We start from the raw sequence: 24,858 nt of genomic DNA, 5'->3' as shown, positions 1-24,858 counted from the left end.
GAAGGGCGCTAAATTCACATTTAAGATTAACGAAATAAGCAATTATGAAAAAGGAAAATTAGAGAATGTAAATATAAGCATTGAATTAATATTTTTGGATGTCTTCGGTCCTATAACACACCTGGCCGTGTCGACAAATTATCATACCGCGCGAACGCGCGGTATTCAATTTGTCGGCACGGCCAGGTGTGTTATAGGACCGAAGACATCCAAAAATATTAATTCAATGCTTAAATGACACCCTTGAATAACAAAATCTGGTTCTATTTTATGAAAAGGGCGGTTTTAGAAGCATACCCATAGAATTAAATTAAAGATGCCATTTACATAAATTTAATAAAAATTTCGAACAAAATTGGTTCGTCATTTTTTTCTCGTTACTTTAAAAAAATATCCAGTAACCAAATCAATAGTAACTTTATCATGTAATTTTATGAATCATGCCGTATAATGTATAGATTTTGTTGGGGTAGGGGTGGGTTAAATATTAATAACATGTAATTGTTCATGCCTAAATATACAGTCAGTTGTCTGTGAACTGGCTGAGTTTTGAAATGTCAGATTTTTGTAGGGATGTAAACATCTTAGAAAATTCATCATATTATGTTGACTTAATTTTAAAAAAAAATCCCCTCATTCTAATGATTTTGTTTTCTAATTTTATTCTATGAAGTGAGTTTTACAGAGTATAAATTCCATTCTGGTCCCGTGCAAGAAGCTTGGATATTCTAAGCCTCGTAAAGCCTTACATGTTACGGAAATATAAAAGGACACCCACCCCCATCCCCTGCACTGCGGCAAAAAAAAAATGCAAGCATATTGTTGCGGTTTTAAGTCGTGTATTTTCAGCATTGAATTTTATTTCCTTTCAGCATTTACATTTAGAAATGAAACCCGACCCTGAACTTATAAGGATATTTTTTATCAATCAAAACAAATAAAATCATATTTGTGCATATAAAATAATATTTACATGTATCCATAATTTGATGGCAGGTTAAACAATATATTATTTCACACTGATAACTGCAATGAGATTATAAGTTGATGATTGAGGTTTTAGCATGACAATTGATCTGTTAAGAGACATTCAATGCTGATCGAGTTTTTGTGAAAGACAAAGTTCTTCATGGCTTTAGGTATTAATTTGCAGATAATGCTTAAAACATTTGAACTCTGTATAAAAAAAAAACAACAACACGTAAGTACCAAAGAGATACATGTATATTAAATTTGGAGATCTTGAAAATAAATACCCATACATGTATATAGTTTAGAGAACAAAAAAGTTTTTTTTTCATTTTACAATATTTATTATTTTATTTGTTTTGAAAACTCATCTTTTTCAATAGAGTTTCACATTTCTCAATAGATATTTCTCAATCAGATAAATAGATTCAATATAAATATTTTTATCTACCTCCGCTCTCTCTCTCTCTCTCTCTCATCAGATTTACTTGAACAGCTCTATTGAAGTTAGAACAAACTTTTTTTTTTCATTTGGATGTTTTTGCTTGTTTTAATTTCTCTAATTGATTTGTCTTTCGGCGACAAGAAAATAAGACAAAACAACATTTTTTTTAAAAAGTTTAATTTACTTAATCATGATTACCTGTATAAGGTAGACACTTTAAATGTATATTATTTTTAAAAATGAAATTCGTTATTAAATTATTCCATGCAAAAAAAGCTATAGATAAGAGATCTATAAAAAAAATATTAATTCAGCTTTCTTTTTTGTTTTGTTTTTTTTTTCTTTGTTTTTCCTTTTCTACTTTAACAGGACCTTGTTCCCAAAGTACAAAAATATTTTTTTTATTTAAAAATTCTTAATTATGCTGACGATTAAAAGAGATTTTATTTGGTCATAAAATATCTCTTTTATAATCCAGGAGCACATGCGAACATGAAGCTGTAATGCTAAAAAGTACGCGATTAAAATGAATTTCCCTCTCTGGTACCCCTGTTACATCGATTGTTGACATTAGAGTTATCTCTCCTATTTTTTATTTAGGCCTATAGAAAATACAAATATTTTGACCATCGTTCTTACACATTGTTGCTAGATTTGTAAAAACGTGGAAGATGTATGTTTAGTATGCACCGATGAATCAATGTTTACATGTTATCGACGCGATCGAGATTGAGAGTGGTGGAGCGGATCTCAAAACAGGAAGACGATTTTCCTTTGCAACATTTTTTACAATATACCCTGTCTAACATATATTCTAAAAATGGTATGAATATGTAAATAAAATTTATCTAGAGTGTAAAGGTTCATTATCCTATCAGAAAAAACACCTTGTCTACAGCTTCCATACATGTACAAAGTATGTACGCATGTAGGAAAACTATTGGTATTAGACATGTCAGAGACGTATTTATGATAGATCTATATGTTTGTCAAGAAACCAGTTCTAAATGTTTTTATTTATATCTATTAAAATCAGTGAATTAGGAGATTCAGATATTGATTAAATTATTTTATAAATGAAAATAATTAAATTCCACATGTTGGTAACAGCGATCAGGATGCGTGAAACGTCAAAACACGTGGTTAAAAAATCTGCGTCAAAGTTCACCGTCAGTCTGCAACGTCACATCTTTATGACGTTATTTCTCTGTTTTAGCAAAAATGCCATAAGGACCCTTTTGTCATGGGCGCAATCAATATATTTTTGCATTTCTTTATTAAAATATTCTTATTGTTGACACACGTACATTAAAGTTGACATAATAAAGATTATCTGAGTACAGTATAGTATACAGTGTATGTGGTTTTTATCTTTAAGCTCTAGTCTCTATAACAAGTGTATTTTCTGCCTCTGTATTCAGTGATGTTAGACAATAAATCACAACCATGGTTTTAGCCCTCTTTAAAAAGTTTATAGTTTTGCATATTTGCAGTGCAAAATGTTTCAGAGCCATGAAGTTTCCAAGGATATTAACCTTAATAATTCCGTGTTGTATTTATTAATTCAATATTCAAATTGTACAACCACAGAGAAAAGGAGAGAGTGTCTATCTTCCTCTTGAACAAGGCCAAATGGAAAAGAGCATCGACGTCTCCCTGTACAATAACGATCTGCTGAGAATACAAAAGATATTCCAAACAAACTACTCGTCAGATCTGGTCCCTGAAGGAGTTCCTTTTAAGTCATAAAACCATAAATCATGCTATAAGATCGAGGTTTGTCCGTAAAATTTTTGGACAACATTCAAAATTACTAATAACTATTGATAAATTCTATGAAACGTGTAACACAGTCACTGTTTAACTCCATGCATTTTTGATGTCGCTTTAAACAGTAATCAAAAATGTTTACACTGTTCAGATTTAATATGTAAAATAATATTTAACACTTGCTGTCTCAGTTCCTGTAAATCATCAAACCTTTGTCCGCGTAATACGACTTTATTTACGAAAATACGACAAAGTCACGTTACGAAATTCATTTTAACAATGGTTTTCTAGAGGACCAGAAATTACGATTTTTCTCTTATAAATATAGGCAGGTATATATCATATATAATAATATTACATGTATATAATTTATAATATCGGATTAGAGAATATACTCGAGCAGTTAAAACCCAGCTATCATTTCTCTCAGTACTTTGATTGTAACTCACTGAAGCGTCATTGCGGAGCAGGCTCGTATAGGCTATGCTAGTTGTCCAATCAATTTACCACTTAGTATATGTTTTAATATTTTCAAATCAAACAATTTCTAAATAATTATATTCGAAAAAATTGAATTTGTCATCTAGTTGTTAAAATGGATACTTCACATTAAAAAACTGTTATTGATAAACATTTTTCAATGTTTATTTTGTTTCCCTAAAAATATCAATGTGAAAAATTTTTACAATCTCTTACTCGATCTCTACCCAGAGTTATTGTTCCACTGATACGTCTGTGAACGTCTAAAAAGTAGTACGGAAGCGGATGAACGTCATTATTTTTCAAATGTTGTTGTAAGTGACCCACAGGAAGATTAACAATTTTAAAATTTCTATATATGTGTCAATGCTGCAAGTTGTTTGTCTACAAAACCATGTAGATATTTATCGGAAATACGTTTAAAATTTTCCACGTTCGTAATATCCTTCCGAGATATAATCCCTTATAAGATATAGTGAAAATGCGATATCTGATTCTAATTCTCCTAAATAAACTTTCTTTTAAAATGTTAAATGCAAGAATATAGATGTTTTAGATTCATAATTTATGACGCAATAGATAAAAGTAAGTTTTGCCAAGAATCTTGGCATATAGACGTTGACAGAAGTGTTGTAGCGAAGCGAACGACAACTCTGGGGAGAGATTGTCTCCTACTTGCTAAAAAAAAAAAGAAAAAAATTTGTCTTCCTTTTTAGTCGTACATGAATGTGAACAACAAAATCATCATTGTGATGCACTACCCTCCACCAGGGGACGCTGTATATTTCCTGCGCCTGCTAACTGACCACAAATCAGATGAAGACGTTTGTATGGATCTGAAGACCTACTACATGTATTTTCTTTTACCTAACAGCAATGGTAAAGTCCTGTGTGGTGTATTCTGTGCGGTTTACAATGTAATACAACAGGTGTACATGGACGGGGAGGTTGACATTTTCACTGCCGGACAAAAGCTACAGATAGGACGTCCAGAGTTGTTTTCTACTCTAGTCAGGCTGATATAATTTTCTTCTTAAAGGCCAAAACAAAACAAAAAAACGTAAATGATCTATTTTAGGTTCATCAAGTATGATTAAACTGATTACTTATAAAAGCTTAAATGTGTATGATTCCAAATAAAATTGACAAGTTGAAATGAATATTTTATCCGATCCCCTTCAAACTATTCTTTTAATGTTTTTATTTTCAGTGATATAATACATTTTTTAGAGTAATTGGAGATTAGAGTTAAATCAATATTTTTATGAGTAAGCAGAGAGGTTATGAACCTTAAGTATCTGAACCCTGTAACACTTAAGTTCTCATAAAGTTCTTATAATGACATTTGAAGTCATCAACTCCGACTATTAAAATTGTTTTCAATTCATTTGTTTTTTTCACGAACCTTTGCAAAATAAACCTGTCAAAAATAGTAAATTGCTGTTTAAATTTTTTTATCCTTTTTACATAATAAGCCTCTTTAAAATAACACACAAAAAAGAAGTCTTTTCATTTGTGATAAGGTAGAGTCAAACGACACAAGGTTTTATTGAATTACACCAGCCAATATTATTTATTCAATTAAACTGAGAGGTAAACTGGTTTAAAATGTTCTTATCGGAGTTTTCATTATTGTTTCAACCCCTGTGTAAGTAAAAGGCAAATTCCGTAGATTACCTCTCAAAAAGTTACAAGGGCTGTTTTAACTCTACAATCGTACATGTATGCATGAAAATACACCAAGGAGGTTTAAAAAGCTCGTACCATGTACCAACATATAGTTTTATGGGATGACAATACACTTTTAAAAGAGTTCTTTACATAATAAGGACACCGACAAAAAGTTATTCTTTTATAAGGTTAGTAATTAACATTACTTTAGATTTCATTTTTTAAATTTAATTTGAGGAATCCACTTCCCATTCACATATCGAGTAAACATGTATTTGTTTCGATTGATATATTTTCCTTGTTTAATATACGGTAAACTAGTACTATCAGTCTATTTTGTTATTAGGTTACCTGAGTAAACTCAGGTGACCTACAGATGACTTTCACATTCACAACATTTTATTCCCTTTTGCAGGGTCAATCTGGGGTCAACCGGCGTTAGGCACAGTTTCCCCTCTATCCCTTACCAACCTACAAATGAAATCTGTATAAAAATAATTATTCATCATGTTTTTCATGTTGCCCCATACTCTGGCAATACAGGTACAGATCGCAATTGTTCGATAACGTTTGAAAATATTTACAGGTAACTTACAAAGAACAAAGTGGGAAAATGAGCATTACCCCGACAAAAGGAGATAACTCTTCTGAATGTGAAATTCGTCTATTGCTTTCCGTCTTCGTTCGTCGTGTGTCTTATCATTTGAACATTTTCAGCTTCTTCTCTGCAACCAATTTTGACATAAATCATCTATGGGTGAAGGGAACAAGAATTGTAAATTTCATGGTCCCTGCCCCCTGGGACTTGAGGGGTGGGGACAAAACCAGTAAAATTTATGCAATCTTCTAAAATCTTCTTCTTTACTCCCGGCCTCAGGATCAAAAGACATTAAGATTAAAGAGAAATCTTTATTTAATAATAAATGCTGTAGACATCAAGCAGACCAAAATTAAAGTATTTTCCAATATTAATTCACAGAGGTGTTCTGATTTGCAAATTTGGAAATAAATACTATAATTAATAGATATTTACAGGCGATTGGAGATTTGACTTAAGTTTAGTTTTGTTTGGTGACCCTGAGGCCTGAACACCAAGCAGTCAAACTGTTGGCATGATCGAATCAGCATTCATTCCTCTACCTAAATTGTGAATTCATGGCCCCAGGTTCAGGGGTTCTAATGCTATAGCGAGGCTAAATAGATTTTATAGTGAAGATACATTGTTCCTTTGAAAATTTTCTCTGGTCCTGGGCATTAACTAAACTATCCAAGTACATAGTTATGAGCAAGAAAGCCTGTTCTAAAATCGTGAATTTAATGGCCCCTTGGTCGGGAATTCTGGTGTTAGAGCGGGTTAAGGCAGGACTCTATTGATTTTATAGTGAAATGCGTGAATTCTTTAAAAATCTAGTTCTTTGCTCATCTTCCAAAATTGATAATTTTATGGCCCCTGATTCTTGGCTTCTGGTGATAGGGCGTGGCTCTTTTAAATATAAATGTATAGTGAAAATAAAAAAAAAACTTTAAAAATATTCTTCTCTGCCTCTTGGTATTATATATACTAATCATTCCAAAATTATATTGACTAACAATTCCTTTTTCCAAATTGTGAATTTTACGACCCAAGGGTAAGGAGTTGTGGAGTAAGGGTGGGGCTAAATTTATTATATGGTGAAAATGAATAAATTCAATGAAAATCTTCTCTGCTTAAGGTTATTAAACCAATGACCTATGTACATAGCTACAAGGAAGGTTAAAAGTAAATTAATGCTTTGATTTCTTTTGAATTGCTTTGAAATCTGCTCTTTGGTATTAATCAGCTATTATATTATTAAAAAAATTAGGATGAAATTTCCTAAATTTGAACATCTGTGTCCCCAGTGTCAGTGATTACTGTGGGTGGGGTGCATAACTGGTTATAAAGTGGAAATACATTTTCTCTTTGTAACTCTGATTTACATCTAGTACGCTAAATGTATAGTAATTTTAAGCAATGCGCCTCTTTCAAAATCGTAAATTTAAGGTGACCTTTAAGGTACAAAGGGCCTTTTATATTTTACTGAAGTTACTTACTATGAGTATTTAATATTAATTATTTTTCTAGACAAATTTGTAATAACTGGATTCGCCAAATGATTGGAAGGTGTATTGAAACTTTTCAATTAAAAAAAATTCATAAATCTTATTTAATTTGATATAAATTTTGTTGTTCATGTGTATTCGATCTTTACCTATACTTAAGTTGTTTCTATATTTATTTATCATTTCAATGTTTCCCTAACAAATAAAATAAAAAACTTAACTTTCCAAACATAAATTTTCAAGTTTTGGGGATGGAGGCCCTCCGAGGTGTCTAGGGGATCAACAAATTGGCAGCCAGATATAACTTCATTTTTCTAGAGTAAAGATATATCTAAAGCTGTCAAATATCATTTGGCAAAGACAAATTTCATAAATTTTTAGTTTTAAAAATTGACCATTTTTGTATATCTTTATATAAAGCTCTTCTTCTAAGGGGGTCGATATAGTCTAAAAATGGCCACAACCATCTAGCCCTTCGCGGCTCAAGAGCAAACGCTCTAACCAATGCACCATGCGGGCAACCCTACAATATTGGGGAATAAAGGGTCGGAATATTGTTTCGCAGCTAACAATCGCATAAGTTCTTTTGAAGCAATGAATTACTGTAAAAGACCAAAAAAACATACATGTAAAACATGCAAGTGATGGATATATAGATATTTATTTTTTTTAATAGAAAAAAGGCAGATCGACATGGTCATTGGCATTGTCCTTATATTTCTGCTTGTAAATTGTACGAAATCTTATGGTAAGATTTAAAAATATTATGGACATTTTAGGTTACCTTTTTCAAAGGTAATTATGGCCTCGACTCCGATCCCGCCCCATTACTCTTTCTTAGTTTATTGGACGTTTCTTCAAATATTTTATTTTAATACGCTTTTTTAGTACTCCAAAGAAAAAAAATGAAAGCATGAAATATCGACCAAAAAATTCGTCTTTTCTTTTTCAGATCGAATACTTTTGTAATGATCCTTTTGAGTTAAAATTGGTTCACAATGCTTTACCTAGTGTACATTTCTTTTTCAAGCTATGCAGTTTCATTTATTTTGTTTTGTTTTTTAATCGGATAAGAATCTAAGATGGAGATCGGAAAGATCGATAAAGTATCTGTCAAGAAAACAAGTAAACTGTTTTCACGATTCATTTTATGCTTTTGCGTGACCATGAAACAGTCGAACTGTTGACCGGGCCACAAAATTAACTGTTGCCTGGCTGAAATATCCATTATGGCGTCATAATGAGGAAGGATATGGAGATAACGAACCGTATTCAATCTCAACGTTCATTAAACAATATACAAAATAAGAGCAGAGCAAACACGGACCTCTGAAACATCAGAGGTGGGATCGGGTGCCATGGAGGAGTGAGCATCCCCTGCCGACCGGTCACACCCGCCGTGTGCTCGTTGTCATGATCAGGAAATAAAGGAAAAAATCCGTCGTCAATTCAGTGTATAAAAATGGACTTACAATTGGTATGAGAAACGTCAGTCAGCATATGACTCAATGATAAATTGTATTTGCTGACAAGGTCATTGTATCGACCATAGAATTTACGAAATGATGACTTTAAACGAGACGGTTGATATTCTTGTTTCATCAACTTGCTTGTCAATAATTTACCTCGTTTACGAAATTGTTCATACGTAGAGCACGCTCTTGCGTATCGAATCAACTGAGATATATATACTCCGTATGCAGGTGATGAAGGTGTATTGCTGCATAAGTAAGGGAAGTTGACGATAGAAAACTTAAAGTCATCACGTTTATCATATTACTTTGTTGTTAGATTACCATTACCGTCTTCAAGTAAAAAAATCCAAGTATGAAACAGATTTGTCAGACATAGTGGTATCTTTTATCTCAAGCTCACCAGGATATATCGTATCAACATAGGAATTGAAATTACCATTATTAATTGACAATGCGTCGTCGATATATCTAAATGTCGAGTTGAAGGCCACAGCAAGTGTTTTCTTCTTTTCACGCATAAGATTTTGTATAAATTCTGCTTCATATGAATATAAAAATAAGTCTGCTAAAAACGGAGCGCAATTTGTACCCATGGGATTGTTGGAATACCTGGTCTCCGAAAACCACATAGATATTGTCAATCAGAAACTCAAGCATCTTCTTGATATCAACTTCAGAGTACTTATGTGTGCAATCAGAATCTGTTTTAACAAAATAATTTTTCAAATGACCAATGACGAGGTAAGTAAATTTACGAGTTCCATTTTTGTTGAAGAAGCAGCTGTCAATGATATCAAAAAGCCTGGATTTTAATTTGCCGTGGGGAATCGTTGTGTATAAAGTTGAAAAGTCGTAAGTTTTTAAGCTGTTGATTTTTGTGAAGTCTTGTGATTTCAAATTGTCCAAACGTTCTTTAGAATTTTTAAGTATCCACAAATGATTTACACCACTTCTTGAGTATATAGTTGCACAGTACTCTTGAAGTTTTTCCTTCACTACTGTCAATATTTTAGTGAGAAGTAACGAAAAAGGCTTGGTTGAACATTTACTGGAACCTGCAATGTATCTTATGAAGTTTCGGCATCCAATATATATAAGGTAGTTTAAATTCATTTTGGCTCTGTGGAATATTAAAAATATTTAAGTTTGGAAGCAGCGGTCGATGTATATTTGTAGGAAATACAAGGTGTAGTCTTTAACTTGAAATATGGTGGAATACAAGACTTGACCCTTTTGTGATTAAGAATATTACTTATATTAACCGCGTCAATTCCTTTATTGGCATATTGAAGTTTAAGGAAAAGACGGACTGTTTTAGCTGCATTTTCATCCGTGAAACGTGCGGGTTTAAAAAGCCTATGATATGCAATATCCATAATCACAGATCCGAGCCTATATTCAGGTGACGATGAATCTAAAATCTAAAAATGTTCCTTGGCCTTTTTCAAGAAGACTATTTAAAAGTTTCAAAGGGACAGAGTAAAGTTTTGTTCGAAAATGATGTAGACCTAACTGTTGATTTACATAAGGTAGTAATGAATCAAAAGAGACGTCGTGTATTGCAGGTTTATTGTACGAACGATGTCCATGACTACGCTTACGTCTCTGAGTATTGTTGAAAAGTCCCATCACATTTACATTATTACACTGCGGGCTTGAGAGATTTCCAACAATTTCCCCTACTTTACAGCTATATTACACTGAATTATGTATATAATATAAAGCAATTTAATGGCATTCAATTTGAAATTTCATCTGAAAAGTAATCCTGATATCTATATAAATAAATGTTTAATTTAATATCACTTCAAAGAAGAGGCAAAGAACACTTTTTCTGAAGGTAGTTTGGGAAAGAAGTAGGACCCTTCATTCATTATAGATCTAAACTCCAACTCAACATGTAATATTCAAACTTCAAGACATTATTATGTTGTTTACAAATGAGGCACTGATAAATTGTAATCTTATTAATGTATTGATTTTAAACCAATCAGCGTGAGAATTTGATTAGTGTCTATTGTTAAGTTTGATTTCAAGAAATAAATATTTGGCCGATTTATTCTAAAAATCCATTGATTATTATATCTATATCTTCATTTAAAGAAATTATATAGTAGGTTAGGTAATAAAACACTTATTTTATGACAACTCGGGAAACAGTCAAACTGTTCCCCTCGTAGTCATGAAATAAGTGTATACTGTGGTACAAAAATTCAAAAACTATGAATGTATAAATGCAGGGCTATCAAAAACAACACTAATATTTTTCTTGTTTCGAATGTATTTAAGTATCGAATCAAGTTCAATCTGATTTAATAGATGACACGGGATGATCGACGTTATTATAGAAATATTCTATATTAAGTATATAAGCTTTTTTTTGTACATTTCAATGATTTTTTCTAAACTAAACAATATAAAAAATATTGCAGTTTATGTGAACTTTTAGTGATATGCTTTATAACATAAATTTCATTGAAATATGATTGCTTTTAAGCTCACCTGAGCCAAAAGTTCAAGTGAGCTAATCTGATCAAAATTTGTCTGTTGTCTGTCGTCGTTGTCGTTGTTGTCTTTGTTGTCGTCGTAAACTTTTCACATTTTCATCTTCTTCTCAAGAACCACTGGGCCAATTTCAACCCAACTTGCAACAAAGTATCCTTGGGTGAAGGGGATTCACGTTTGTTCAAATGAAGGGCCAAGCCCTTTTCCAATGGGAGATAATTATGAATTAGTGAAAAATTAATGGCATGTTTTAAAAATCTTCTTCTCAAGAACCACTACGCCAGGAAAGATGAAACTCATGTGGAAGCATCCTCTGGTAGAGAAGATTCAAGTTTGTTCAAATCATGACCCTCGGGGGTAGGATGGGGCCACAATGGGGGGTCATAGTTTAACATAGGAATACATAAAGAATACCTTTAAAAATCTTCTTCTCAAGAACCACTGGGCCAGGAAAGATGAAACGCAATGTGGAAGCATCCTCTGGTAGTGTAGATTCAAGTTTGTTCAAATCATGACCCCCGGGGGTAGGATGGGGCCACAATGGGGGTCAAAGTTTAACATAGGAATACATAAGGAATATCTTTAAAAATCTTCTTTTCAAGAACCACTGGGCCAGGAAAGATGAAACGCATGTGGAAGCATCCTCTATTAGTGTAAATCTAAGTTTGTTCAAATCATGACTCTCGGGGTAAGATGAGGCCACAATGGAGGGGGGGGGGTCAAAGTTTAACACAGGAATACATAAGGAATATCTTTAAAAATCTTCTTCTCAAGAACCACTGGGCCAGGAAAGATGAAACTCATATGGAAGCATCCTCTATGAGTTTAGATTCAAGTTTGTTCAATTCATGACCCCAGTGGGTAGGATGTGGCCACAATGGGGGGTCAAAGTTTAACACAGGAATACATAAGGAATATCTTTAAAAATCTTCTTCGCAAGAACCACTGGGCCAGGAAAGATGAAACCCATGTGGAATTATCTTCAGGTAGAGTAGATTCAAGTTTGTTCAATTCATGACCCCAGGGGGTAGGGTGGGGCCAAAATGGCCAATCAAAGTTTTACATAGGAATACATGTATATAGGAAAAATCTTTAAAAATCTTCTCCTCAAGAACCACTCGGCCAGGAAAGATGAAACTCATATGAAATCATCCTCAGGTAGTGTAGATTTAGGTTTGTTCAAATCATGACCCCCGGTGGTAGGGTGGTGCCAAAATGGCCGGTCAAAGTTTTACATAAGAATATATTGGAAAAATCATCTTCTCAAGAACCATTGAGACAAGAAAGATGAAACTCATCTGAAATCATCCTCAGGTAGTGTAGATTTGGGTTTGTTCAAATCATGACCCCCGGGGGTAGGCTGGGGCCAAATGGCCGATAATAGATTTAAATAGGAATATATAGGGAAACCTTTTAAAATCTTCTTTTCAAGTACTTCTAAGCCAAGCATAGTGAAATACAAATGTATATAGGGAATCATCCTCAGGTAGTGTACATTCTAGATTGATCAAATCATGACCCCCTGGGGGGTTAAAATTCAAGCCCTCTCCCTGCCCTCAGTAAACTTTCAGTTTTGATCTGATACGTGCTTTTTTCTAGCCAATTGCTCAGGTGAGCGATGTGGCCCCTGGGCCTCTTGTTAATTCTTTTGATATGATTTTCACATCTTTCAGCTTATTTTGTTTGTGCATCCCCTAAAATGGTATTTTTCCTTCTACGAAATTGTATAATTTTTATTAATGAAAACAAAACGCGGCTAGTTTGGATGTTAAATTTCATTTGTGCTTCAGGGTTTTAAAATCAAAGTCTAATTGTAAACATCGCAGATGATAATTATGAAGAAAAAAAATGTAATGGAGAATATTCATCCATTTATTGTATTTCACAGAGAATTTTTTTTAAAATCCGGTCAATATGTATTTTCTTAAATATTTAAATGAAAGAATATTAGATGTTTGCAAATATTCGTCACAGGTAAAAGACTGCAGTTAATATTAATTCATAATAAATGAGAAAAATTTTTTGAAATCATTGACTTCTTGCAATTGAAAGTTAAGAAAACATGTCTATGATAATTGTTGTGACATACTGCATATAAAATATTTAGATAGTTAAAAACCAGTTTTAAGTGTTAGTAAATAAATGTTGTTTTACAATGATGTGTGTAATAATACATCTTAATTAAAATGTCTTTTTACGACAGAAAATTTAGCTTTGAATAAACCAGCATGGCAACAGACTGACTGGCCAGATATTCCTGTAGCCTGGGGAGCTGCGAAGGCTGTAGACGGGCAATATACAAACCGTGGAGTTGGAGGCTATCAGTGTACAATATCAGGTCCAAGTCAGTCAACAGCTGAGTGGAGAGTAGATCTACAGAGAATAGTCAGCATCAGCCACATCAACATTTTCTACAGGACGGATAATTTTCCAAGTAAGTAGAAGAAAAGGGTTTTTTGGTGCGTGATTCTTGAACATGGCTACGTAGTAGGTACAATGTAGTATGTCTGTAACCGTTCCTAACCAAATCCTAGATTGGCACAATTTAACTAAATTGCTTGAAAAAAAGATCTTAATTATATGTAAAACTGTTGACCCTGAGAAGCATAACTCTTTATCTCTTGGATGTTTTTGAGACTGTTTCATGTCCTTGTGGCTCTGCGATCTTTTTCATCTGAATTACAGCTATTTATTTTTTTTTGTTTCAAGGTCCTGGTGCTTTCTACGATCGCTTTGCTGGATTTTTTGTGTACGTTTCTAATACCACAAGAAGGGAGGAAGGCTATCTTTGTTTCCATGAATTACATCAAGTGAACGGTACACCGACAGAGAACCAGACAATTAGCTGCCCTGTACATGGCCGTTATGTTATATATTACAATGAGAGGAGACAGGGTGTTACATGTCCACGTTACTATTCACAATATTCTTATAATGATTTATGTGAATTGGAAATTTATGGTAAGTTATTTATCGACTTTTTTTCACACAAAAAAGTAGTATCATCGACCTTTTATCAAAGAGTCTTGAGCTTGAATATTGTTTGCTTTCTCGATAGAGACCTAGGGTAATTGTGATATGTAATGGTAATGCATAGTAATCATTACATTTTTTCAAAGTATTCCATGTTATGTGTATAATAGATCCATTTTTCATGAACAATTACAAGTATTACTTTACAATAACATCATTTATGACCATTAGTTTTAAATAACAGTATGTTTTAAATCTCTCTTTATTTTTGCATCTGACATAAAAAGGCCTACAAGTAAAGCAATAATTTTGTTTTGCACTTGTGCCGAAGCGATTTTTGTTTAACAGTTAGGAATATCATAAATCTCCGTCACGTGATCAACACAGTCATATGACATCACAAAAATACTTTTAAATAAAACCTGATTAAACTATTATCTCAAGTTGACTGCAATTTCAAACATGGATTACATATTTATATTAAAATCTAGCTCAAAATAAAATGTATATTTTTAAGGCATTTTAAGCCCTCGGACAGCCTTATCATAACTGCGTTCACTTCCAACTTTACTTTTACGAGCAACACATTCATGATTATTTTTCATCTATCCGTTATCAAGTAATCCCATTCCATAATTTCAGAATGTTTCGGGATTTTTCAAAACAAAAACGAACAGCAGACTTCACAAATATAGTTTACTCTAGAACAATTTCACCTGGACTTGGAGATGACACCAGTTCCAACTATAATGTATTTTTGTGTCACCTGCGGAGCAGGGCCGCACTAAGGGATCCCTTTATCCGGCAGTAGTATAAGGCGTCCCGATAGCCCGGAAGTGACGTCATAACCGGAAGTGGCCGGAAGCGGAAGTTGGCTAACCGGAAGTGGACGGAAGTGGGCTAGCGGAAGCGGAAGTGGGGTAGGCGGAAGTGGGTTGCCTAGCGGAAACGGAAGTGGGCGCGGAAATGTCCTAGCCGGAAGCGATGGCCTGGTCAATATCTAGGACATTATGCAAATGAGGTCAAAAATGGTGGATTCTGATTGGTTAAGGAGATAGGTGGGTCAAGGGAGTGCAGCCCCTGGGGGATAGCCGGGTCAAGCGAGTGCAGCCCCTGAGGGGGGATAGCCGGGTCAAGAGAGTGCAGCCCCTGGGGGATAGGGGGGTCAACTCAGTGCAGTCCTTGGGGGATAGGTGGATCAGTAGATAGCTCCTGAATACGGTGTTTACACTATACATTGGTACGTTGGTACTACGTTTTGTTTATGCTAACTGCACAGGTAAATGCGCCGTGTGCAAAACATTTCAAGAATGTCATTATGACGTCACGCTTCACAGTCTAGACAGCCTAACCAGTTCAACCTGGATTTTCTGAAAACAATAACAACCTGGATTTTTTTTACTGAAAAAAATAACAAATAACACACAATACAATAACAAGGGAATTTTATTCAGAATGAAAATACATACGTTTATATACCATTGGGTTGTTTTGGGCCGTGTGCTTCAATAGGTTGGACTTACCTATTGATCCTACTATGTACAATTTTGTACACAGTCTAGTCAGCGAGCTAACCTATGCATTATTACATCATACACTTGTAAAATTAAAGTTTCATTTTCACTTTTGTTTTTAAGAAGTGAACTTAAATTTTTAGAAAATATAGGACTATTTTTTTTTTGTTTTTTCTCTCTTTTTCTATGATGATTGTCATGCTATGAAGCTTTTCTTGTATAAAGCTCAATTTCTCTATGACCACGGAAGTAAACATCCTGATGCATTCTTGTCATGTGAATGTTGAGACCATGTTCATTTTTGAAATCTCCTTTCTGACAAACCTATTCCACAGGTAAGTTTGTCTTATTTTTATTTACATTTCCTATGAAGATCATCTTTGCATTTAATCATGATTTATATGTAAAGTTCTGTTTTGAATGTAACCACCCTTAGGAAAGTGAGACTTGGAAGGAGGAGCCATGCTTACTTCTCTTGTCTTTCAACTTGTCAATACTATGACGTCATTGAGTGAAGTTTCCCGACATCTGTCATTATGAATGAAATGACACGTGTCAATTCAATTCCTAAATGAAAACGTCATTTTCTTCTATGAAACATGTATGAAACATATATTATTATGAGTCTATATTCACATTAAAAACAATAATCCAAGTCACTTTCATACAAGAAAGTCAACATTTCATTCAAGAATTGATTTGACACGTGTCATTTCATTCATAATGACAGATGTCGGGAAACTTCACTCAATGACGTCATAGTATTAACAAGTTGAAAGACATGAGAAGTAAGCATGGCTCCTCCTTCCAAGTCTCTCTTTCCTAAGGGTGGTTACATTCAAAACAGAACTTTACATATAAATCATGATTAAATGCAAAGATGATCTTCATAGGAAATGTAAATAAAAATAAGACAAACTTACCTGTGGAATAGGTTTGTCAGAAAGGAGATTTCAAAAATGAACATGGTCTCAACATTCACATGAGAAGAATGCATCAGGATGTTTACTTCCGTGGTCATAGAGAAATTGAGCTTTATACAAGAAAAGCTTCATAGCATGACAATCATCATAGAAAAAGAGAGAAAAAAACAAAAAGAAATAGTCCTATATTTTCTGAAAATTTAAGTTCACTTCTTAGAAACAAAAGTGAAAATGAAACTTTAATTTTACAAGTGTATGATGTAATAATGCATAGGTAAGCTCGCTGACTAGACTGTGTACAAAACTGTACATAGCAGGATCAATAGGTAAGCCCAACCTATTGAAGCACACGGCCCAAAACAACCCAATGGTATATAAACGTATGTATTTTCATTCTGAATAAAATTCCCTTGTTATTGTATTGTGTGTTATTTGTTATTGTTTTCAGTAAAAAAAATCCAGGTTGTTATTGTTTTCAGAAAATCCAGGTTGAACTGGTTAGGCTGTCTAGACTGTGAAGCGTGACGTCATAATGACATTCTTGAAATGTTTTGCACACGGCGCATTTACCTGTGCAGTTAGCATAAACAAAACGTAGTACCAACGTACCAATGTATAGTGTAAACACCGTATTCAGGAGCTATCTACTGATCCACCTATCCCCCAAGGACTGCACTGAGTTGACCCCCCTATCCCCCAGGGGCTGCACTCTCTTGACCCGGTTATCCCCCCTCAGGGGCTGCACTCGCTTGACCCGGCTATCCCCCAGGGGCTGCACTCCCTTGACCCACCTATCCCCTTAACCAATCAGAATCCACCATTTTTGACCTCATTTGCATAATGTCCTAGATATTGACCAGGCCATCGCTTCCGGCTAGGACATTTCCGCGCCCACTTCCGCCTCCGCTAGGGAACCCACTTCCGCCTACCCCACTTCCGCTTCCGCTAGCCCACTTCCGGTTAGCCCACTTCCGGTTATGACATCACTTCCGGGCTATCGGGTCCCCTTATACTACTTCCGGCATCTGTCTTTCTGTCCGTCTGTCACACCTTGTAGCTCAAGAACTGTAAAAGATATGGACTTGATATTTTGCATATTTATTGCTTGGCACTATATGGAATTTGTAACACTACTGCACTAAAAAAAATGCCGAGAATCCCAAATTTAAAAGAATATAAGACCCTCAAAGGAATAATTTTCTTGAAGTCATCATAAATAATTATATGTGTATTTATCACTTTACATATAAAAATACATGTTTCAAAATATTTTGACCAGTTGTCACTCTAACCGATCCATTTTCGAATCCTGATCCCGATGTTTATAAATAATTTTTTTTAAAATATCGGATTGTATGGGTGCTGAAAATAATCATACAATTTCAAAGAATAGTATTTTGAGATCAAAAACATGTATAAATTTTAATTATCAACACCCACCACTCAAAATTAAATAGTCTTATGTAAAATTAAATTGCTCAGGGTATTCTTTGTTAAGTAGGTCAAAAGTCAAAATCAAAGGAATTGAAAAACTGTTTCTTTCTCATAATGTATTATTAAAGTCAATGTAAATGCTTAAAAGCATAGAATAACTCATTTAAAAATGTCAAAAATATGCTATATATCGGTACTTGTAACTGGTTAGTACAGATTAAAGTATTTATAAGTCTGCAATTATGAATTTATATTAGACTTTTAAAAATGTAGAGCATGTTACTAATGTACCAATTGCAGTTCACAAAGTGACATTGTTTACTGGACGGATAGAAAAGTTTGCTGTATTTCTGATCTGTAACTACAATCATATTTGCAATTTTGTGTGCATATACTGCCTGCCTTTCTTGCTATGTGAGATCAAGTAAGGTATCTATTAAAGAAATATATATAAAAAGCATTATTATAAAGTCTATTTATAGTCCCTATATAATGTATACAAACACAAACAGTTCATAACACTACATATTCACCGGATTTGAGGCCGTATTTACCGGAGGGTCAATGCGCGTGCAGTGGCATTGTGACGTCACAATCAACAACTCAAACAACATTGTAAACAATAGTTGCAACAGCCGAAGCGAGCTTCGTATCTGAGCAGGAAAAATATTATGCAGACCTAATAAAGGATTATTTTTAAACATCTGAACGTCTTTCACAGCGAAACTCGAAAAGGAAAACACGGAGATGACAAATATAATCTGCACATTTTTTTTTCAACGACGGAAGTTCTTTAATGAAAACGGTGTCGTCACTCAGCCTTAAATGTCTTATTTATTCAAAATAAAACAATTATGGACTCTTTTGGTGTTGAATATGGTTTGTTATTCACCAGAAAAATATCCATATTTACCTCGGCTTCGCCTCGGTCAATATCAATATTTTTCTGGTGAATAACAAACCATATTCAACACCAAAAGAGTCCTCAATTGTATAATATTCAAGCTCACATCCATTACACTATACAAATAGGAGCACAGCAAACACTGACCTCCAAAAGATGTGTGTTCAGGTGCCATGGAGGACGGAGCATGCCCTGCTGACCGATCACACCCGCATTGTGCTCCTTGTCAAGATCGAGAAGTAATGGACAAATACGTCCTCAATTCAGTTTATGAATAATGGACTAACAATTGTTATAAAAAAACATCTGTCAGCATTTGATTCGATGATAAAATGCATTTGCTGACAAGGTATCAATTGAACTTACGTAATGATATTTAAACGAGACTGCTGATGTAATTGTTTCATGGACTTGTTTGTCAATATTTTACCTCGTTTTAGAAATTGCACATACGTAGAGCATGCTTTTTTGTATCGAATCAACTAAGAGATATAATCTCCGTATGCAGGTGATGAAGGTATATTGTTGCAAAAGGAAAGTTGACGATTGGAAAGTTAAAGTCATCACCTTTATCATAGAGCTTGTTTGATGAATTACCATTTTCGTCTTTTTCAAGAACAATATCTAAAAAGTATACAGCTGTATCAGACTCTGTGGAATCTTTTATCTCAAGCTCACCAGGATATATCCATTTGACATAAGAATAAAAATAACCACTCTTAACTTACAAAACGTCGTCGATATAACCTTGTCTTTTCATAAAAAAGGGAAAACCTCTGGGCTCATGTCTTATAAAAAAGAAAACTAAATTAAATACACATTTTAAAAAGATTTAAGCAGGTGTTTGGTAAAATGAAAGCCTTCAGTGAATGCAAATATTACAACACAGGGGTGATCTCAACTTCAAAACAAACATATAAAATAGTAATAATAAAAAGAAATCTTAATATATATATCTTGATTTTAGAATTCAATAAAATTTTCATAGTTCGTTGTATACAGTATTTTAACCAAAAAAAGTTTGAACATTTTAAATCCATATTTCAAAAATGTACACATCATTCAAAATTGACCTCTACTTCAAAACAGAGTTAATCTGCAGAGAGAGGCTGTACATTTATTAATCTCAATGTGACAGATAAAGATAATGCTTAGGATTTTCTTCATGTAGAGGTTAAATAATCCCAAAAGACTAATTGCACAGCCAGTTTACAATGGTAACATTCTCAGCAGTTATCTCTCTTTGCCTATTTTAAACATATCGGGTTTGAGATAATTATTTTTATCATTAAAATAAGCTTATTAAAATGTACTTATGATAAGTGCACTGACCTATAATCCAATCGGGATATGAAGGTGTAATCCGTAAGAATACACAAACCTGGCAATCGGATTAAGGACAGTGTAACCTACGAGGATGTTTATGTATTTTCGGACATCGATACAGGAAAGTAACGCAACATTGTAAAAACTAGCTTTAACATTATATTAAGTTTTGCACAATACCAAGACACTTACGATGGGTTATCAAAAAGTTCGTAGACTAGCGTCGTAAAATTAAAATCGCTTTAGGCACACCAATGAATTTTAAAAATATTTAGTTAACATCATCTTTTCTATCTACGAAATAAACCACAAATCATAAATTTTATTTTTAAAAGATGTCATGTTTTTGTAAGCCATGGTTTGTCCAGGCGGCGCAACCTCGAACACGACCTATGTGTAACTGAAACAAACTCTTTTGATATGATCATTTGACATCTACAAATCCCGTTTATTCAGGTATGTGTCGGGAACCACAATTGTTCCACAAAATATGAAATTTTCACTTCATTCTGGAAGTTCTACAAAATATTATGATCGTAAATTTTACATAGAATGTCCAAACAAATGAGGCCTTAAAAATGACGTCAAAAGGGGGGAGGGGTTTCCGTTTCAAACATTCTAATAAGTTTTGCCCCTGAAAAAACTGGTATAGATCTAAAATATGTTGAAACTGTCTACAGAGAAATAATGTGCATCTAGAGTTCTTGTCTTTTAATTTTAAAATAGATTCAGAGAGAAAAGGGATGCACGTTTAATGTCGATTTGCAATCAAGGTGTGACAAATCAATCATGTCATGACGTTGATCATGTGTTTTAGATATTGAACTCCAAAAAGTAATACAGCTGTATATGCCAGCACAATCAAGCGAAGATCTCTTCCAATGTATTAATCCATTTGGAATATTATATTCATTAAAGTCCACTGACATTGTAAAGTCATATAGACAAGGTGGGTTTGGGTCCATACTTAGCTCCAGGGAATCTCATCAAAATAAGTGTATGAGGTAGAAGAAGCGGACATTGAAAAAACAATGACCTTATCGGACGTCATGAAAATAAACGACAACAGCGCCGGGTGATCATATAATGTCATTTTCATTTTATAACAATTTGGCAAATGATGAACGTGTCAGGCTAAAATTTTCAATATTTCTTGATTTTTTGTTGTTTTATGTTCAATATAAATTTTGAAAGAACAGATTAAACACTACTAATTTTATAAGCTTAAGTCCACGAAACTCCTCGTAACTAAAGCTTATGTTTAAATTACAATTTATTTTATAAAGTTCTAGGATTTTGTCCAAATTCATTGAATAACTTGTTTACTTCAATCTGATTAGTTTGTTTCATATATAAATGAGTATTATCTATTGTACATTTATAAAATTACAGTCAAATTTTACTAAGCGCCCACGAAAAAGATTTCAAATACAAATAAATGTCAAATACGAAAAAGTCTGCTTATAACGGGACACAATACGTACCCTTGGGAATTCCAAAAGATTGTTGGAAAACCTGTAATCGAAAAAACCACATAGATATTGTCAATCAGAAACTCAAGCATCTCTTTAATATCATTTTCAAATAACTTGAACGTACATTCATAATTATTTTAACCAAATAATTTTTCAACGAAAAGGTTAGTAAATGCACGCGTTCTATTTGTATTGAATAAAGAAAAAAAGATTACAATGATAATTTAAGAACATACGCAAGGTACCTCACCTACTGATAATTTTTCAAGATATTCTACATTTAAACTTCTAATACTATTAGATGTTCTTAGACAAAAAATCAGCATGTGTTACCAGGTGTTTTGAAAAGATATCAAATTATGAAAAGTTTTGCATTATTTAAAGAAAAATATACAAAAATTATAAAACATGAATTCCAGATTTTTAATAAAAATTTGCTTTAGAAGAGGTGTACAAATCCATATATAAACATTAAAAGTATTGCACATGTGTCCTTCGTTTAGAAGAACTCTTCAGGGAAGAACCCAATATAGTTCAAACTACGTTGCGTATGACCTTAACATGTATAAAAAAATCTGGACCTTTGTTAATTGTGAATAATGGTTGTATATAAAGTTGAAAAGTGATAAGTCTAAAAATAGCCAGAAATCAACGATAGAAAAAATGGATAAAGTATCAAAATCCTGATATTAAATACTAATTATGTGTAACGATCTCAAAACAAACATTTTTATTTGATTTTAAAAGACCGTATTTTAATTTTAATCTATTAAACAATACAAATTATTCGCTTTTTTCATTTTTTTTATATGTGAAATTACTCTGAAGACATTATTATAATGTGTTGTGAGTTTATGTGCAGAATAAATTTCCTCATAAGAAGGAAAGGGAAATGCACAAAATTGTTTTGATAAAATAGCTCGTGTCCATATCAGGAAATGAGCACTTTTAAACATGCTAGTTCTATACATGTTATACATGGTACTAAGTCAAATTAAGAATGATGTACATTGTACTCTTATCTCTATTAAAATATTAGATCATTTTGTTTGATAATTTCAACATTATGAGAGTACCCATTAAAAACACTAAACTGACAGAAAAACCAGAATTGTCGATTTCAAAAAATCGTGCCATGCGATATTTCTTTAAAATGTGTTAAGGACAAACTAACTGATTTGTTGTAAAATATTTTTATCTCTCAAGAATGATTGATGAATTAATTTTAAAATTTAAAACGGATTAAACAGAAAAACCAGGAGTCCTTGTTTAAGACCGATTTCAAAGAAATCATGTCCTACTAAATTTCTACATGTTGTGCAAAGGATAATTTGTAATAGCTTTATCTCAAGAATGTTTAGACACGCATTTATTAACCTTCTTTATGTGACTGTTTTATATGGGGATTAAACATTATATGCATTTTATCATTCATTATTTGCGGTACTATTTTAATTATATGAAGTAAGTTTTACGTAATATCTTGTGCAACTCCCATTGTATGCTGTAGATGATGTCATAACATCATGTACATCTATCATTATATGAAATGTTTTTAACATTATATGCGGTAGTTCTAACATTATATGCGGTAGTTCTAACATTATATGCGGTAGTTCTAACATTATATGCGGTAGTTCTAACATTATATGAGGTAGTTCTAACATTATATGCAGTAACACAGCAATATATTATGTACTTCTCACATTATATACAGTATATTCATCATTGTGTGTAATATTTCTTTATTATGATGATGCTGATCGTTAAATATTAAGTCAGGTTCAGTTAGCATTCTTTTTTGTTTCTCTGTTTTATATAAAAAGACCATTATATTACAATATAAACATTATATTATGAATTTCTAAGAATTCTATTCTTAAGCTTCATAAACCCTCTGCTTCCTTACATAAATTTTTGCTAGATCTTTGATTTTCTAAAAGAAATGTATTTCATAAGTAAAATACATACAATTAAAGCGTAGCTTGCGGAGCATAATTAGAAATGAACATTGCAAATGTATAAAGGGACAAAAAAAAAATACCCAATGATTTTTTCCGAAACTGATATATGCTGTACTAGTCATTATAAGTGACTTATAGTTAAAATATGAAGTAATTTTAATCGGATTCATTTTGAAGCTACACGCATTTCAGTACCCCCAACCTCCTTTCTAGAATATTAAGAGGCAATCCACCGAAACAACCAGGCAGTATTGATTTGATAGTCGGCACACCGAATGTGACGAATATTTGATATTTTATTGAAAACAATATCAATGTAGTCCAAATGAAATAATGTAATCGAAGATTTGTTTGAAAATTGATTATGTAGTTAAATATTCTTTTCTTTCGTGTTCTTGAGTTCCCATATATAAACCATTGGATTCAGGTCAGAAACAGTAATTTTCAATATATTTTTTTTTAACAGGACTATAAATCACGATGAAATAATAAATCTAGAATTATTTCATCTTTCTGTTTCAATAATAAAATCTGAGGGAAAACTTTTGACTCAGTTTTGAATTTCTTACAAAATATATAGACGTTTTTATGAAATTTTGCAATTCAAGAGTTATCCTCAATTGCATCGGTAAATCTTCTAAAGATTTCACAGATTTTCATATGATGGTTTGTTTTTTGGACCTTAAATATGCATAATTTGTTAAGAGACAATATAAAGGCCATATGTTTAGATAAATAAACACTTTATCTCTGAAATCTTGAAGCTGATGCTCATTTCTTATGTGATGCATAATGATTTACTTATCATCCACAGTTGTCACTTTCTTCAAACTCAGTTTTTCATCTCCAAAACATTCATTTTGTTATTTTATCAGTATATATACGTTTAAATATGTAATATATTTCTAAACCAGTGCACAGTCCTCAAAGACCTAACTCTTAATACTT

General features: G+C 33.0%; 1 protein-coding gene across 1 annotated transcript; it reads left to right on the top strand.

The window, feature by feature from the left end:
* The first annotated feature begins 8,090 nt into the window (after nucleotides 1–8,090).
* On the top strand, nucleotides 8,091–17,300 carry LOC134260547 (uncharacterized). The gene is made up of 4 exons (XM_062743097.1): nucleotides 8,091–8,165; nucleotides 13,601–13,831; nucleotides 14,107–14,358; nucleotides 17,287–17,300. The coding sequence occupies exons 1-4, from the start codon at nucleotides 8,111–8,113 to the stop codon at nucleotides 17,298–17,300; spliced, it is 552 nt and encodes a 183-aa protein (XP_062599081.1). The 5' UTR covers nucleotides 8,091–8,110.
* The last annotated feature ends 7,558 nt before the right edge of the window (nucleotides 17,301–24,858 follow it).

The sequence above is a fragment of the Saccostrea cucullata genome, unplaced genomic scaffold (genome assembly GCF_032062105.1).
Source record: "Saccostrea cucullata isolate Sc308-1 unplaced genomic scaffold, CSIRO_AGI_Scuc_v1 ctg3141, whole genome shotgun sequence".
Lineage (NCBI taxonomy): Eukaryota > Metazoa > Mollusca > Bivalvia > Ostreida > Ostreidae > Saccostrea > Saccostrea cuccullata.
Note: the sequence above shows the minus strand (reverse complement) of the source record. Positions and strands in the feature narration are given on the sequence as shown.

What these genes read in the sequence shown, in the direction of transcription:
- LOC134260547 (XM_062743097.1), top strand. Translation starts at nt 8,111, where the DNA reads ATGGTCATTGGCATTGTCCTTATATTTCTGCTTGTAAATTGTACGAAA. An exon ending in AAATTGTACGAAATCTTATG is followed by an intron (nt 8,166 to 13,600) that starts GTAAGATTTAAA and finishes TTTTTACGACAG; the next exon opens with AAAATTTAGCTTTGAATAAA. An exon ending in CAGGACGGATAATTTTCCAA is followed by an intron (nt 13,832 to 14,106) that starts GTAAGTAGAAGA and finishes TTTTGTTTCAAG; the next exon opens with GTCCTGGTGCTTTCTACGAT.